Raw genomic sequence first — 14,607 nt, forward strand, 5'->3', positions numbered from 1 at the left:
TATGATGGCCTGTATGGCCCCTTCCAACTCTATGATTCTATGATTCTATGACTAGATGGCCTGTATGGCCCCTTCCAACTCTATGATTCTATGACTAGATGGCCTGTATGGCCCCTTCCAACTCTATGATTCTATGATTCTAGGTAAGGAGGGACTCCGAATAATGGAAGAGGGAGGGATGGGCCACTGGGTAGGATGGTGGAGTGCCATTCATCCCCCTCGCCCCCCTCCCCTCACATCCCTGAATCTTAACCGGGCATCTGATGGAAGAAGGGCACGTCTCACCTGAGGCTGGATTAATGCTCACAGCGATGTGGAAATGACAGAGGGCATTCGCATGGTGGGAAATGTGCCGCTGGACTTCGTGCGTCCCCAGCTGGTCCGCCAAGTCTTCCGTGTGGGTGATGAGGACAGAAGATCTTCGCTGACCCTTTCTCATGTTTTTCAAATGGTGGATGGTCTAAAGAAGTTGGGGGCGGGGTGGGGAGAGAGAGAGAGATGTTTTACATCCACAAGAAAAACAACAAAAGGCTGGTTGGTCCTAAGAATAAGAAGAGCTCTGTTGGATCAGACCAGGGGTCCATCTAGTCCAGCCTCCTGTCTCACACAGGCTGTTCCTATGGAGGGTCAACAATAGAGGGTCAACAATATGGTCAGAGAGGCCGTGGACCTTGTAGGAACACAAGAAGAGCCCTGCTGGAGCTGAGTAGTGGTCCATCTAATCCAGCATCCTGTCTCACACAATTGTCAATAACTCCTTCTGGACTGCCAACAATAGGGCATAAAGGCCATGGCATTTATAAGAACCTAAGAAGAGCCCTACTGAATCAAGCCAGAAGTCCATCTAGGCCAGCCTCCTCTCTCACACAGTGGTCAACCAGTTCCTCTGGACAGCCAACAACAGCGTACGGAGGCCACGGCCTTCATAAGAATATAAACCCTGCCAGTGGTCCATCCAGTCCAGCATCCTGTCTCATACAGGGGCCAACCGGTTCCTCTAGGGGGTCAACAAAAGGGCCCAGAGCTGATGTTGCCTCCTAATGTTGCCTCCTGGCTCTGGGATCCAGTCACCATGGCCAGAAGCCATTGAGAAACGAATCTTCCATGAATCTACCTCACCCTCTTAATCCTGTTGCCATCATTACATCTTTTGGCAGCAAATTCCATATATTAATCACCCACGAGCTACATTGCTTCTCCCACTGTTGATTTGGACAGGTGTGGTTCTTTCTTGAGGTTACAGATAAGACACCACCCCACACTTAATGGAGAGAAAAGGGGACTGGGGAGACGAGGGAACGTGAGTGCTTCACAATACCTCCAGAGCATGCTGGATGTTGTCTTTGTGCCTCCCGGAATGAGACAGGCTACTGGTGGTGCTGATGCAGGAGGTGCTGGTCTCGCAGATCTGCTCCCCCAGGAGGCTGTCTTCTGGCAGCAGCGTCTCCGCCCACAGCCGGCAGATGCCGTCGAGGCACGAAGTGAGCAGCACATTGCAAACCGAGCCCCTAAAGACACAAAACAGGGGACCGTCCTCTTGCATCATGGATGTTTCTCAGAACGGGAAGAGTTAAATGCTTGGATGATTAGACAGGTGGGGTCCCTAGTAACAGTAAGTGGGAGTCCTGGAACATCTTAAATTAATTTGACGATCAAGTCAAGACTGTCTTCTCCCCTTTCCATCCCTCCCGCATCCGCCTTCCCGGCTGCTCCCGGCTGCTCAGCCCACCCACTTGCAGCACCATTGACGCCACCTTCTAGACACACCCACTTGCAGCTCTTCCCCCTTGCCCCTTCCTGCAGGGCTATCTCCTCTGTTCCTCCATATGAGTGGCTCACATTCATGGAGCGTGGAGGCTCCCTTTCCTGCTCACCCACCTGCTGGGCAGGGATGGCTCCTGCGCTTCTTCAATGCAGTCCCAGCACCACCTATCTGGCTTGGGCAGTGGTTCCCCCTCCCTTCTGTTTCCTCAAAACGGTGGCCAAGATTTCATTGTGTAACATCATAAGATCTTGGGTTTCCCGTCCGCAGTTTTTCTTCTTTTGGGGACGGTTGTGAAAGCGCTGATCCAGGTTAGTACAGACATCCCCCATTCCGCACCCGACCCTAATGTGGAGGTTTAACAGTCCACATGCCAAGGTCTTGGTTCAGAATCAGAAGTAGGATTTTTCAGAGTCCCATTTCATAAATAACACAAAGTGTCCCCTGAATCTACTCTCAAATTTACAGTATGCATAGTTCAAAATTAACCTTCTACATAATAGGCATCTGCTATTCACATATAATGAGCCTCTTGTGGCGCAGAGTAGTAAGGCAGCCGACATGCAGTCTGAAAGCTCTGCCCATGAGGCTGGGAGTTCGATCCCAGCAGCCGGCTCAAGGTTGACTCAAGGTTGATTCAGCCTTCCATTGAGTCTGCCATGAAAACGCTAGAGGGCGTCCCCCCAAGCGTTAGACATGACCCGGTGCTTGCACAGGGGATACCTTTACCTTAACCTTATTCACATATAAGCAGTGGACTCTTTTTGGTCAACATTCCTTGCAGGAACCACCTCACCTGGGCATGAACTTGCTGGTGCTTCGCCACGAAAACCCAGTCACTGCTCGAGGGTGTGCCAGGTACACAAAGGCAAAGTGAACCGGTGTGGAGATCTTCTTTTGCTCGTCCCCCTCTTGGGGGAGCAGAGATGACTTCCAGCCAGTCATCGGATACCAGACTTTTAAAAGGCAATCGTCCTAGACAGACAAAAAAAATACCCGGCGGAAGGCATATTGAGATCTCTAACATCGAGGTCATTGTTAGATCTATTGTATTGGTGCCACCCTCTTCTGAATATTATTCTCCACACCAGGCTGAACTTGGGGGGAACTCACGTAACTAAGATCAGAATTGTGACCGCCGCCGCTATATGTTATATGTAACTTGTTGTTGATGCTAATTGGGGTTTTTATGGGGATTTTATTGTGTTTTAAGTATTTATGTTGTAAACCGCCCTGAGACCTATTTGGAGAAGGGCGGTCTAAAAATTAAATAATAATAATAATAATAATAATAACAACAACAACAACAACAACAATACCAACAACAACAACAACAACAATAATAATAATACATTGAGCAAAGGCAAGCCCAGCTCTGCCATCGGGACAATTTTCTTTTTTAACATAAATGTTTATTCGTTTTCTCCAGGAAACAGAATATGGAATAAAGAAAGTTAGTACAGATGACAGAATATCACTCTCTGTCATTGAAAATATAGGTTAAAGCTACTCAGTTGCAAGAACAATTTTCATTAGCATTGGAACGCTCCGCTGAAACCATTTCGGGCAGAAGAATTCTAACATGATTTACGAGATCTTTGTTAATAGAGGGAACAGGCCTCCGAAACGCTCCCTTGCAGAGAAGGATCTCGGGTTAATATTTCAATTCGTCAATCCGGGTAATTAAAAATCATCTTATGTGACAAACGCATTAAGTGAAACATTAAACAGTTAAATTTCCGCAGTGCCACGGCTGCTACTATAGATTACATGGCTTAGCTTGAGGCAGCACAATAGACAAGACGGAAAGCACCAGGAGCTCCTGGAATTTAGCTGGGAGGCAAAAAGAACTAAATAGCCATCCGCCAAAGAGGTGGCACGCACATCTCATTCCTCCTTCTAGCCTTTAAAAGGCTGCTGGTTCTTGGAGGGAGGGAGGGAGGGAGGGAGGGAGGGAGGGAGGGAGGGAGGGAGGGAGGAAGGAAGGAAGGAAGGAAGGAAGGAAGGAAGGAAGGAAGGAAGGAAGGAAGGAAGGAAGGAAGGAAGGAAGGAAGGAAGGAAGGAAGGAAGGAAGGAGGGAGGGAGGGAGGGAAGGCAGGAAGGAAGGCAGGAAGGCAGGAGGGAGGGAGGGAGGGAGGGAGGGAGGGAGGGAGGAAGGAAGGAAGGAAGGAAGGAAGGAGAAGAATAGGACTCAAGGTTAAGGGAGGGAGGGAGAGGTATGCCCTAGGGGTGTGCAAAAAAAACCCCTTAAGTGATATTTTTTGGGTTCAGATATTTTGAACCTGAAAAATATCAGTATTTCCCGATATTTCCAAACCCCAGTACTGGTATTGGATTTGGTAAATATTTGGGAATCTGATTCCCCCCCCCTCCCGGCTCCATTATACCCTATGAGAACTGTTAAAGTCAATGGCCTCCGTAGGGTATAGTGGAGAACAGATCTGGGGTTATCTGGGGAACTGGGGGGGGGTTGTTGTTTGAGGCAGAGGCACCAAGTTTGCAGCATCTCTGCTGCTCCCTCTCCCCCATTCTCCATTGCTTTCAAAGGAAGAGGGGGGGGAAGAGGCATTTAAATTTTAAAGGGAGCACAGTCCCTTTAAACACCTCCTCCAAGCGGTCCCTTCCAGCTCCATGACTCTTTGATTCTATACATCCCTGGTTCATTTCATTCCTCTTGATTCTCTGTTCATTTGATTTTCATCAGGCAAGATATGCTTCTGCTGCAGCGTATCAGGCGGCCTGCTCTTGTTACTCTCCTATTAATACCGCACGTGCCTACAACGCCCAAAAAGGTCTTAGCCAAAAAGGTCAAGAAACAATTACACTGCCTATATTGAAAAACCTGGCTGGGGGATTTAAGCAGAAGCATAGAATCACACCAAAGGTTACAGAGTTTGCGGAAAACAAACAAACCAACCTAGCTCAATATAGGAGAATTTTTTCAAAAGGTAATTTCTCCCCAGGAATACTGAAAGTGTCAGGACAGGAAAACGTAACTCAGAAATCTCAGCGCTGCGTTTGGCCAAATTAATCTTTACAGTGCTCATCGCAGCCACTAGAATGAAAACCCTCGAGACAAAGCAAAAAATGGCTTCTGGGACCATCTGTCTCGACTCCCGTGCGGCAGAAACCCGGTGCTCCGCGTGACCCCGCAAGCAGATGGGGGACAATGCGGAAACAGCCTCCGAAAAGCTAGCTCTAGGTCAGCTGCTACCAAGGAGAACCTTGGGGAAATGGGAGGTGACTGAACAAAACGGTACACGGGATGTCCGACATTTCTGGGCACCAATCCTGAAAGCGGACTCAACGCGGTTTGCCGCTGTGCTTGTCATTGGACTCTGTATTTCTGTCAATTGTTGTAATTTTAGTGGGGTTTTTAGGGGGCTTTGTATTTTAATTTTTAAATTTTTTCCCCCTTGTCACCCGCCACGAGTTGGCTCGGCTGAGAGTGGCGGGAAATAAATTCTAATTCTAATTCTAATTCTAATTCTAATTCTAAATCTAATTCTAATAATAATAATAATAAAAATACTTCCCATCTCCTCCTCACTATGTCATAGCAGGGGTGAGTCAGCACCACAATCCAAAAATACAATAGCCTTGTAGAACATAGGTTTGCTGCCCCCATCGCCACAAAAGGAGGGTAGGATAGAAACATGATGAAATACACATTGATTCTACTGCGCACCAACGATTTCAACATGGAATCCTTTGGGTAGCTGCCCCTACGGGAGATTACGGGAGACTTTTGCCAGGTAGACCAGATAAAAATAATATCCTGATGTGGCATAACAAACTGTGACCAACTGCATTAAATGTACCGGGCAGCGGTCAGGACGAAGACGCATCAACAACACCCCATCGCTCCTCCTTACCTTACCAGCCGTTGCGAAATATTCGCCGTCCGGTGACCATTCCATCAGATGCACGGACACCGCGGTCCTAAAGCACAAAGCATCTCAGCTGAAGCAAGATTTGAGTTCAGTGGCAGCTGGACTCAAGCTATAAGCTTTATTGAGTGCGAAGATCAGATATAAGAGAAATGGCTATTTTGGGTATTCCTCACTTAGGGAGGGGCGCACACCGAACCGTAAAGCACAATCCGTCACGGATTTTTTAAAAAGATAATAAGCAGCCTCGCTTACAATAATAATTTGCTCGTAGTCATTGTAATTAATAACCCACTGTAATTATAAATTCCAATTAAGCATCAGCATCATAACTTATTAGCGTTATATTTATTATAATCAACGATCTGTGTATAACAATGATAAGTACCCTATATACTCGCATATAGGCCTAGTTTTTCAGCACCTTTTTCCACACCGAAAAAGCCCTCCTCGGCTTATTACTTCTGAGGAATTGTAGACGTGAATTGCATCTTCTCTTTCTAACCCATCTCCCCACTAAGGGCCAACTCACCTGCACTGCCAGACACATTTCCAGTCATTTAGAACAGGGTGGATTTTATCTTCTTTGACGCCGTCTTCCTCCTCCTCCTCCTCCTCCTCTTCGAGGGTATCCCTAGGGGGAGGGGCCCACAACTGCAAGAAATCTGTTGCGGTCAGCAGCCGGCTCCCTGGAAGGAACGGATTTTGAACCACATTAGAAGATTAAAATGATTCTTATTATACACCCGTATAATAAGGAGCATATTCGCAAGGAGAGTGTTTAAAAAGAAAGCGAAATTTCCGTCTCGAACAACCAAACACAGCAGACGAGAGACGTGTCAACAGCATGTTCTACTCCAGGGGTAGTCAGACTGCGGCCCTCCCGATGTCCATGGACTACAATTCCCATGAGCGTTCGCTGGCAGGGGCTCATGGGAATTGTAGTCCATGGACACCTGGAGGGCCGCAGTTTGACTACCCCTGTTCTACTCTGACGATATCAGAGAGCAAAGGGCCAATCTGGATCACCCAAATTGAACTTATGCCATGGTCTGGTTTATACACAAAACCTGGGCTCAAAGGAAATGCTCATCTCAAGAATGCTGAGAGGTTTCTGCCGGTGGCCACAATAGCAGACCTTGACTGGGTGCAAAGATCGGTTTATTGGAGAAATGCGAGTAAACCTGATCAATATGTTGCCAAGACTAAGGGACAATAGAAATGGCCAGCTTATCTCAGTTCTCCTGCCCCAGGGGGTGTGACTCACTGTGATTCCCAGATGCCGGGGGTATGGGTTGATACAAGATGGATACATGGATACATAGATGCACGGCAGAAATAGCCACTTCTGACACCCAGACTGCATGCAATATACCCGAAAAAGAGTAGATGCATATTTTGTCATCCATGCTCTTCCCCTGTTTACTGGACTCCAAATATTTTCCCCTCCCCTGGAGAGGAATCCAGCAATAACGTGATACGCAGTCAATGAAGGCCATTCTCTGTTACCTTGGGGGTCCCATGCTAAGTTGAAGGTCATCGAACTGAGGAAGAATTGCCCCGTTTTCAACCACTGACTCTTCAGTTGCTGGAAGAGAATAGCTGGAATTAATTCTTAGGGAAGGAAAAAGAATGGTCATGGATAAGGTTTATCCCCAGGGAGAGAGAAATATGTAGTCACTCTTCCCACAAAGATGGTACTGGTTTTTGAATTTATAATATTAAATAAAGGGCTGGGTCCTGCTAGGGAAACGGTCATTTCCCCCTCATTGGCTAAATTCAATCAGCAGCTGGACAGCTTCTTATCCCGGATGCTTTAGGCTGATTCTGCATTACGCAGGGGGTTGGACTAGATGGCCTCTATGGTTCCTTCCAACTCTGTGATTCAACGTAAGATTATGGTGTGCCACATAAGGCTTTTTTGGGGAGAGGAAAGCCCCTCCACTAGCGTCACAGATCTGCAGGATCCAACCCTTAGGGGAGATACATATTGATTTCTGCCCAAAACCACAAAGCATTGCTTTAGATCTTTGTTTCCTACAAGCTAGTTTGATTACATTAGGCCCCCGTGATCCTGAACACCAGAATTTGTCAGTGGCACTGCTCCGAGCCAAATAATATAACCAGATTAAGTACTGCTCAGTAACAAGGTATGAGCCGCAGAAAAATGCTCTCCAACTCCCGCTGTTCGGCATGAATAGCACATTCTCTATATGCCGTTAAAGAGGAGGGGGAAATGAGCATATGTCCCATTTCTTCATTGCAAAGAGCCCAGTTAAAGATTTCTGTGGAGGGAAACAAAGAAGGAAACGTTTCCTTTTTTCCTGCAGATACGCGCAGAGACACCAACGGAAAATTATTCCCCCGGGTCCTATCACAGCTATCAATGTAAGAAAACAAACTCCTGAAAAATATGTTTTATAAATGATTCAATAAGCTCTGGGCACATTCCCGTACCAATCTGTGTTTCGAAAACTTCACCCACTACTCCTCTGCAAAATGGCTGGACACTGGGCAAGCAGACGGCCTGCAGGGGACAGGCAGTGGGCAGGAGAGGCCTCTACCATGTGGATCTCTAACCCGGGCCCCTAGCACGCACACTGCTTCTCCCCTGCCAAATCCCACATCACTTTGCAGCAGAGAAACAGCGCCATGGATTCCGAATGCAAGGAGAACGCCAGGGCTACTGGCCCTCCCAGACAGGTCAGGAGTCTAGGAGAACTGGAACTCTGTGATTGTTAAGAGCAGTTCAGGAGATTTTGAATAGGGATTTCCGAAAGCATCTCTGATACTACCTACCCACCCACCCCCACACTGCCATTGGCCACCGTGGATCGCTCCATGCTTCTGCCCACTTCATTTCCAGGAAAAGCGCTTTAAAAACATTTGTAGTAATTTTATGTTGGGATTTCGGGGAGGGCACGCTTTCTGTTGTCCCAGATTCTGGAGAGCGCTGTGACTTGGCCTGTTTTTGGATTCAGGGGTTCGGAGATCGTTTCCTCACCCATTCCTGGTCTCCCTGCCTAATAAAAATAAAAATGCAACTCCTCCAGGAATCAAGCATTAACAGGGATGGAATTATATCTGCATGCACACCCCGTGTCCCCCATGGCACATGGGACTCTGGCTTCAGCGCTGCCCTTTTCCAGAACCACCAGCTACCTGCTCAAATCCCCCGCCAACCTCTGCTTCGTTTATGACACGTAGTAAATACTCACACAGTTCCTCTTGTGGGAATTGATACCCAGGGGCTCAAAGATGCACACGGCGTTTCCGTAAGAGGCTGCAATCTGGAACAGATGGAGCGAACCGAACGTTAAAGCTGAAAGTGAATCATTTCCTATTTATAGGCGCAGAAAACACATTTCCCATACAGTGCTGCACACGGGGATCGATTGTGACAGAAAGCGAAAAATGCAGCAGAGTGGGACTTAACGGTTGTACCAGACAGAGGGTCGATTGGAAAGGTACCTGTTGTGTTGTGTTGCACTTCCTCTCTCGTGCAATGAAACGGCTGGGGAACAAACAAAACAACCCCACAACCTGCGCCCTACATCCAGTAACCTTCCAGGGCAAATCCTGCTAGCATACGACAAAGAAGAGGGACTCAACTAACAAACCAGATAATTATCCAGACCCCCAGAGGGAATCCGAAAACGTGCATGAAATGGCTAGTGCACACAGCTTCTGATTCAATGCGGCACTTGCATGGCATTGCACAGGAAGCACTGGCGGCCATAAACCAGGAAGCCCTCCTTGAAATAAACGTGAGCACGTGGGGACTCCCTCCCTGGAGGTCTCCAAGCAGCCGTCTGTCAGGAATGGTTTGGCTGTGGATTTTCTGCATCCAGCCAGGGGTTGAATCAGATGTCCTACAAAATCCCTTCTGACCCCTGGTGTTTGGGGCATAGCTGAGATACCCACTTCTAGCAAATATAGACAAGTGGGACGGTTTGTAGTGAATACAAAGAGAGAAACAAAAAAAAAAAAAACCCCATCCCTAGGCCACTATAAATGTTACTAAAATTATTACAAAATAAATGAAGCAAAGGCCTCTTTGTTCTTGTTTGTTTATTCTCGTACAGGATCCAACCAGAACGGTTTCTAGATATGTCCCGTTTTCAAATGGAAATTTTCCTCAGTGTTTGTCCTTTGAATGTAAATATCATGAATGTCCAAACTGTGAAAATCAACTTCTATTGAATAATATAGCATATATTTGGCTCTTCAATATGGGGGTGCTAGTAATACCAACTGCTACCCAGGGCTCTCTCTTGGGATACCCAGTTCTAGCTGCTGTCATCGGTAATAAAAGTCTGATCTCCAGAAAAAGAAGGTTTTTATACCCCGCTTTTCACTACCAGAAGGAGTCTCGAAGCGGCTTACAATCGCCTTCCTTTCCTCTCCGCATAACGCACACCCTGTGAGGGAGGTGGGGCTGAGAGAGCTCTGAGAGAACTGAGACCGAACTTGGGGGAATCAATGGTCAATTTATTTACATATTTATCACATCATAGGGCTCGTGCGTAACATAGCCAGGAGATCCTGAGAGGATTAAAGAGGGAGAGGATAAGGTGAGCAGAGCCTCCTTGGAGCTGAACAGAATGGGAAATTAAAAACACACCGAAAAGCAGGCCGAAGGCATCTGGAGGGAACGGCTACAACGCCGGGTTCTCTTTCCCTGTCTTAATAGGGACGACGCCTGCCCAGGGAAGCAGTCGCTGTCAAGTTTGATCCAAGGGACATTGGATATGTATGACCAGTAAATAAATTATCTGTCTAGCCGGCTAATATTAGCATGGCTTTCCACAACAGAGGGCTCGATCAACAGAGGCAGGATCAAGGCAATGAAAAGGCCCTAACATGGTTCACGATTCAGCACTTGAGCACCGGGAATAATCTGCAGTTCTGTTTCCTGCTCGCCTATTCACAAAGGCCAGGCGGCCCTGGGTGGTTTAATTCTTGCCTGGCTTCTCTCGATGGAAGTCAGAGAGGCTGATCGATAAACTATTTATAATCCGAGCGGAAGGGTGGCAATTTCGTTCATGTAAGAATCCCACACTGATACGGTTGTGTCAACTGAAAATGGCGGAACAGAAACGGAAATGATATTTTCTTGTTAGCCGGAAATCCTGGTTGAGCAATAAGACCTGATAAGACTCTTCAATATAAACCAAACAACCGCCTATATTTCCATTTGTGGAATCAGGAGGTAGAGTTTTAGGATATTTACCCAGGAAGCTTATAGGGTTCTCGCACTGACTTCCTTGAAGTGGGTCATAAGGCAGACGGAAGTGAGTTAGAAAGTAGAACCACAAACCTGAACATTAAAATTATCAATGAAAACTAAACCGGAGCGGATGAAGCTAATCCCTTAACAGGGCCCAGGGCCCTACATTTTAATATCACACCTCATCATGGTTTTGATCTCTAACGAGCCCAGCTGGAACGCTCTCCCTGCAAAGATATGTTAAAGAGGTTGCAGCTTTTGAATTTAAGGCAACTAGGGATGGTGGGAATGGGATGAAGGTTTAGGAAAATGATGCACAGGGGCTCATGGGAATTGTAGTCTATGGACATCTGGAGGGCCACAGTTTGCTCTGTGAGAGCATGCTGGCAGGGGCTCATGGGAACTGTAGTCCAGGGACATCTGGAGGGCCACAGTTTGCTCTGAGTGCATGTTGGCAGGGGCTCATGGGAACTGTAGTCCAGGGACATCTGGAGGGCCACAGTTGGCCATCCCTGTCCTATAGGAATGCATTTGCAATTTCAACCTTAGACCTGCAAACTTTACTCATACCCCAAATTCTTTGAACTCCTTACCCTGCCTTGTTGCTGAGAGCACTCCACGCAGCTGACTTGGATGTTGCCATGCTTAGCACCAGGAATAATCTGCACACATTCAAAGTCATGTGCCAAAATCACAATATCGCACCCGGAGCCATATGCCTGAAAGGAAATTGTCAGGGGAAAAAAAAGAAACGGAGGATTCAACTTAATTGTGCAAGCGCCACATTCACATTTGTGTCTTACCATTACTTCTTTACCCAGAGAGTGATTAAGATGTGGAATTCGCTGCCAGAGGTTGTAGTGATGGCCACAGGAATAAACAGCTTTAAAAGGGGAATGGATAGATTCACGGAGGAGAGGCCTATCAAAGCCATGGAAACTGAGGGGAACCTCCATGTGCAGGGGCACTAAACCTCTGAATCCCAGAGCCAGGAAGGCCTCTCTGCCCTGCTGTTGGCCCTCCAGAGGAACTGGTTGGCCACTGTGTGAGACAGGAGGCTGGACCGAATGGACCACAGGTTGGATCCAGAAGGACTCCAACATTCTTATCCTTGGGGAAAACAACCCACTGTGCCCTCAATGTATTATAAATCTTGTTCCATACTCCAAATCAGGCACAGAGTAGATGCTTCCTTTGGAAGACTCTTCTTCGTTCGCCTGTTTAAATCCTCATCCTCCACAAGGAACAGTGGCGTTCCAAACAGCCGACATTCAAAACAGACAAAGTCAACAGCTACACATCACAAAAAGCAACCGTTCCAAATATGACAGTTTTGCACTTGCCGAAAGGAGACCGGGGTTAATATCCCGAATGCCACTCCGTTCTGATAAACATGCGTGCGTGAGAAGCAGTCCAGCCATCTCTGGAGTGGAGATTCTCTGTTCAGCTCCTCCAGATTTAATCAGATCTCCTTCATGTCAAAAAAGACAGCGGAGCCCTGCTAAAGCAGGCTGAAATGGGCAAAGGCGCGGATGCGAAAACAGGCAACTTGGTAGAGCTGTTTTTGCAGAACAGTTCTTCCTGAGCTCTCTTAGCCCCACCTACCCCACAGGGGGTCTCGTTACAGAGAGAGGAGGGGGGGGGAAGGCAAAGCTTTGAGACTCCTTCGGGTAGAGAAAAGCAGGGTATAAAAAACAAACTTTTCTCCTTCTTCTATTCATATGTGTTCCCCACTTGCATTTCCCTTCTGTCCTTCAATGGTACAGCTTTATTGGCTCATCATAAGCTAGCGAAAGAACACAATCATGATTCCAGACTTGGGGAGATGACAATGCCACAAAGCCAGGGAAGAACAAGGACCGGGCCTTCAGTGGTATGGCTTTATTGACCGCACTGATTTCCAGATAAATGGGGGGAGAAAAACCTTCTTTTCCCATTCTAAGCCCACCCTAATTATAAGAGTTCTATTACTTTTTTAAACTTTATGCTGAGTTACCATAAGATAAGAGGCTAAGAAGGTAGCAATATTAGGACATTTATCCTGAAGAAGAAAAAGGGGAAATGATCACTGCTCATAAACGCCTCCCTCTCTACAGAGGGGTTCTCCAACTCTATTTTCAATAAATAAAGACCAATTCAAGCACCGAGAAAAGGGACCCAGCTTCCTGGTGTTGCAAAAACACCGACATCCTGAAAATGGGGCTCCTTCAAATTGGGGTTCTAATTCAGCCGACAGCACGGCATCTAATCTGGATGCAGAGTGCAGCATCTGGGAACAGCCAAACTTTTAAAATTTGCCCAAAGCTTTCCTGGCGGCTCTAACCCATTACGGAAAAGAGATCCCACCTTTCTTGCTTGCCATATATGGTCACATCACCCAATAAATGTTTAACAAATTTTTAAAAATATATATAAAAGCCTAATTAACTCCGTTGAGGCATTCGTATGTATGTACGTATTGATGCTATCGAGGCTAAACTAAAAGCCTTGGGTTTTTAACTTGATTAATAAATACTGGTTCTATATTTTTAAAATTGTATCCCACTCTGAATAGGCTTCAGTTCATTTCCCTTGTGTTGACCGTTTTAGGTTCTTGACTTTTGCTTTGGGTCATGATATTTTCTCCTTTTCGTTTAGAAGGGGCGGGAGGGCCAACATATATGGTCATATCATCCAATGTTTAACACATTTAAAAAATTAAATAAACATGAATTCATGCCCACCCATTCAGGAAAACCTTCCGGAGCTGTCAAGAAACCCTGGGGTTTCTTGCAACCCTGGCTGAGAAATTCTGCTCTACCCATTATACCACACTGCTTTTGCAAAGTCCACTGGGAAACCAGAGAGAATCCCAGACGGGACCAGAAAATCTGATCGTGTTTAGCAGCAACAGGCCATGACAGACCAGAGAAGGAGGAAATGAAACAGCACAATACGCGGGGGGGGGGGGGAGCCGGAACCAAAAATGCATAAATAACCCATGTCGGAAGAATCCACAAAGAATTGTAACTCTTAAGATACCAGTCCCATGTAAAGGATGCTTTCTGCAAGTAAGTCCAATTCCCTAGGAGTAAGTGCATTAAATTCAGGGGGACATGGGGTTTCAGGATGCTCCTCTCTATTTATGGCACTTAGTTAGTTGCCAAAGAAAAGCAGTGGTGAAGTTTCCCAGAAGAACAGGAAACCACAACCTGCCTCAAACCAACTGCAGAATAAAAGGGCAGTTGATCCACAGACACGATTTCTGTTTTGTGCTGCTAACGGCACCAGAAAGTCCATTTCCTCACAAGGAAGACAGAAGAAAACAAAACACTACCTGTATGTTGCTACTGCCTACCCCCTGATAAAAACACAACAACACCCAAAATGAAAAACTTGCGCATCTGTCCCAAATTTAAGCCCCGCAAACCTCTGCTTTAAAAACCCGATTACAGGTTAATTTCCACAAGGGGGCTAAAATATGTATTTTAAACCTCTGGCCCCGTAATTGGCCAAATCGGAGCAGGGCCCTGCAAAACCATTTCTCCCACAGCAACTTGGGTACCACGAAAATGCAGCCATGTCCTTTGCAGCGTACAATTTCCTCCTGCAAATGGACAACAATGACGTTCTCCCGTTGCAAGGATTCTCAAAAAAGGAACAAATAGATAACGTCCCAGTTATTACACCGAAAGGTTTGGTGCTCCTTATCGGCCCTTATCGTATTTCTGGCTTACCCTCCTTCT

The 14,607-nt window shown here is 46.6% G+C and overlaps 1 protein-coding gene across 5 annotated transcripts in view; it reads right to left on the minus strand.

The window, feature by feature from the left end:
- Positions 1 to 14,607, minus strand: part of DMXL2 (Dmx like 2) — a 77,540-nt gene that overhangs the window by 50,147 nt on the left and 12,786 nt on the right. For all 5 annotated transcript variants that reach the window (XM_077318059.1, XM_077318061.1, XM_077318058.1 and 2 more), the window contains 8 exons: positions 11,476 to 11,601; positions 8,871 to 8,942; positions 7,162 to 7,240; positions 6,185 to 6,341; positions 5,638 to 5,704; positions 2,559 to 2,737; positions 1,319 to 1,508; positions 286 to 460 (listed from right to left, as the gene is read on the minus strand). In XM_077318059.1, coding sequence (XP_077174174.1) covers positions 286 to 460; positions 1,319 to 1,508; positions 2,559 to 2,737; positions 5,638 to 5,704; positions 6,185 to 6,341; positions 7,162 to 7,240; positions 8,871 to 8,942; positions 11,476 to 11,601 — 1,045 coding nt within the window. The remainder of the gene's footprint in view (positions 1 to 285; positions 461 to 1,318; positions 1,509 to 2,558; positions 2,738 to 5,637; positions 5,705 to 6,184; positions 6,342 to 7,161; positions 7,241 to 8,870; positions 8,943 to 11,475; positions 11,602 to 14,607) is intronic.

The sequence above is a fragment of the Paroedura picta genome, chromosome 18, assembly GCF_049243985.1.
Source record: "Paroedura picta isolate Pp20150507F chromosome 18, Ppicta_v3.0, whole genome shotgun sequence".
Classification (NCBI taxonomy): domain Eukaryota; kingdom Metazoa; phylum Chordata; class Lepidosauria; order Squamata; family Gekkonidae; genus Paroedura; species Paroedura picta.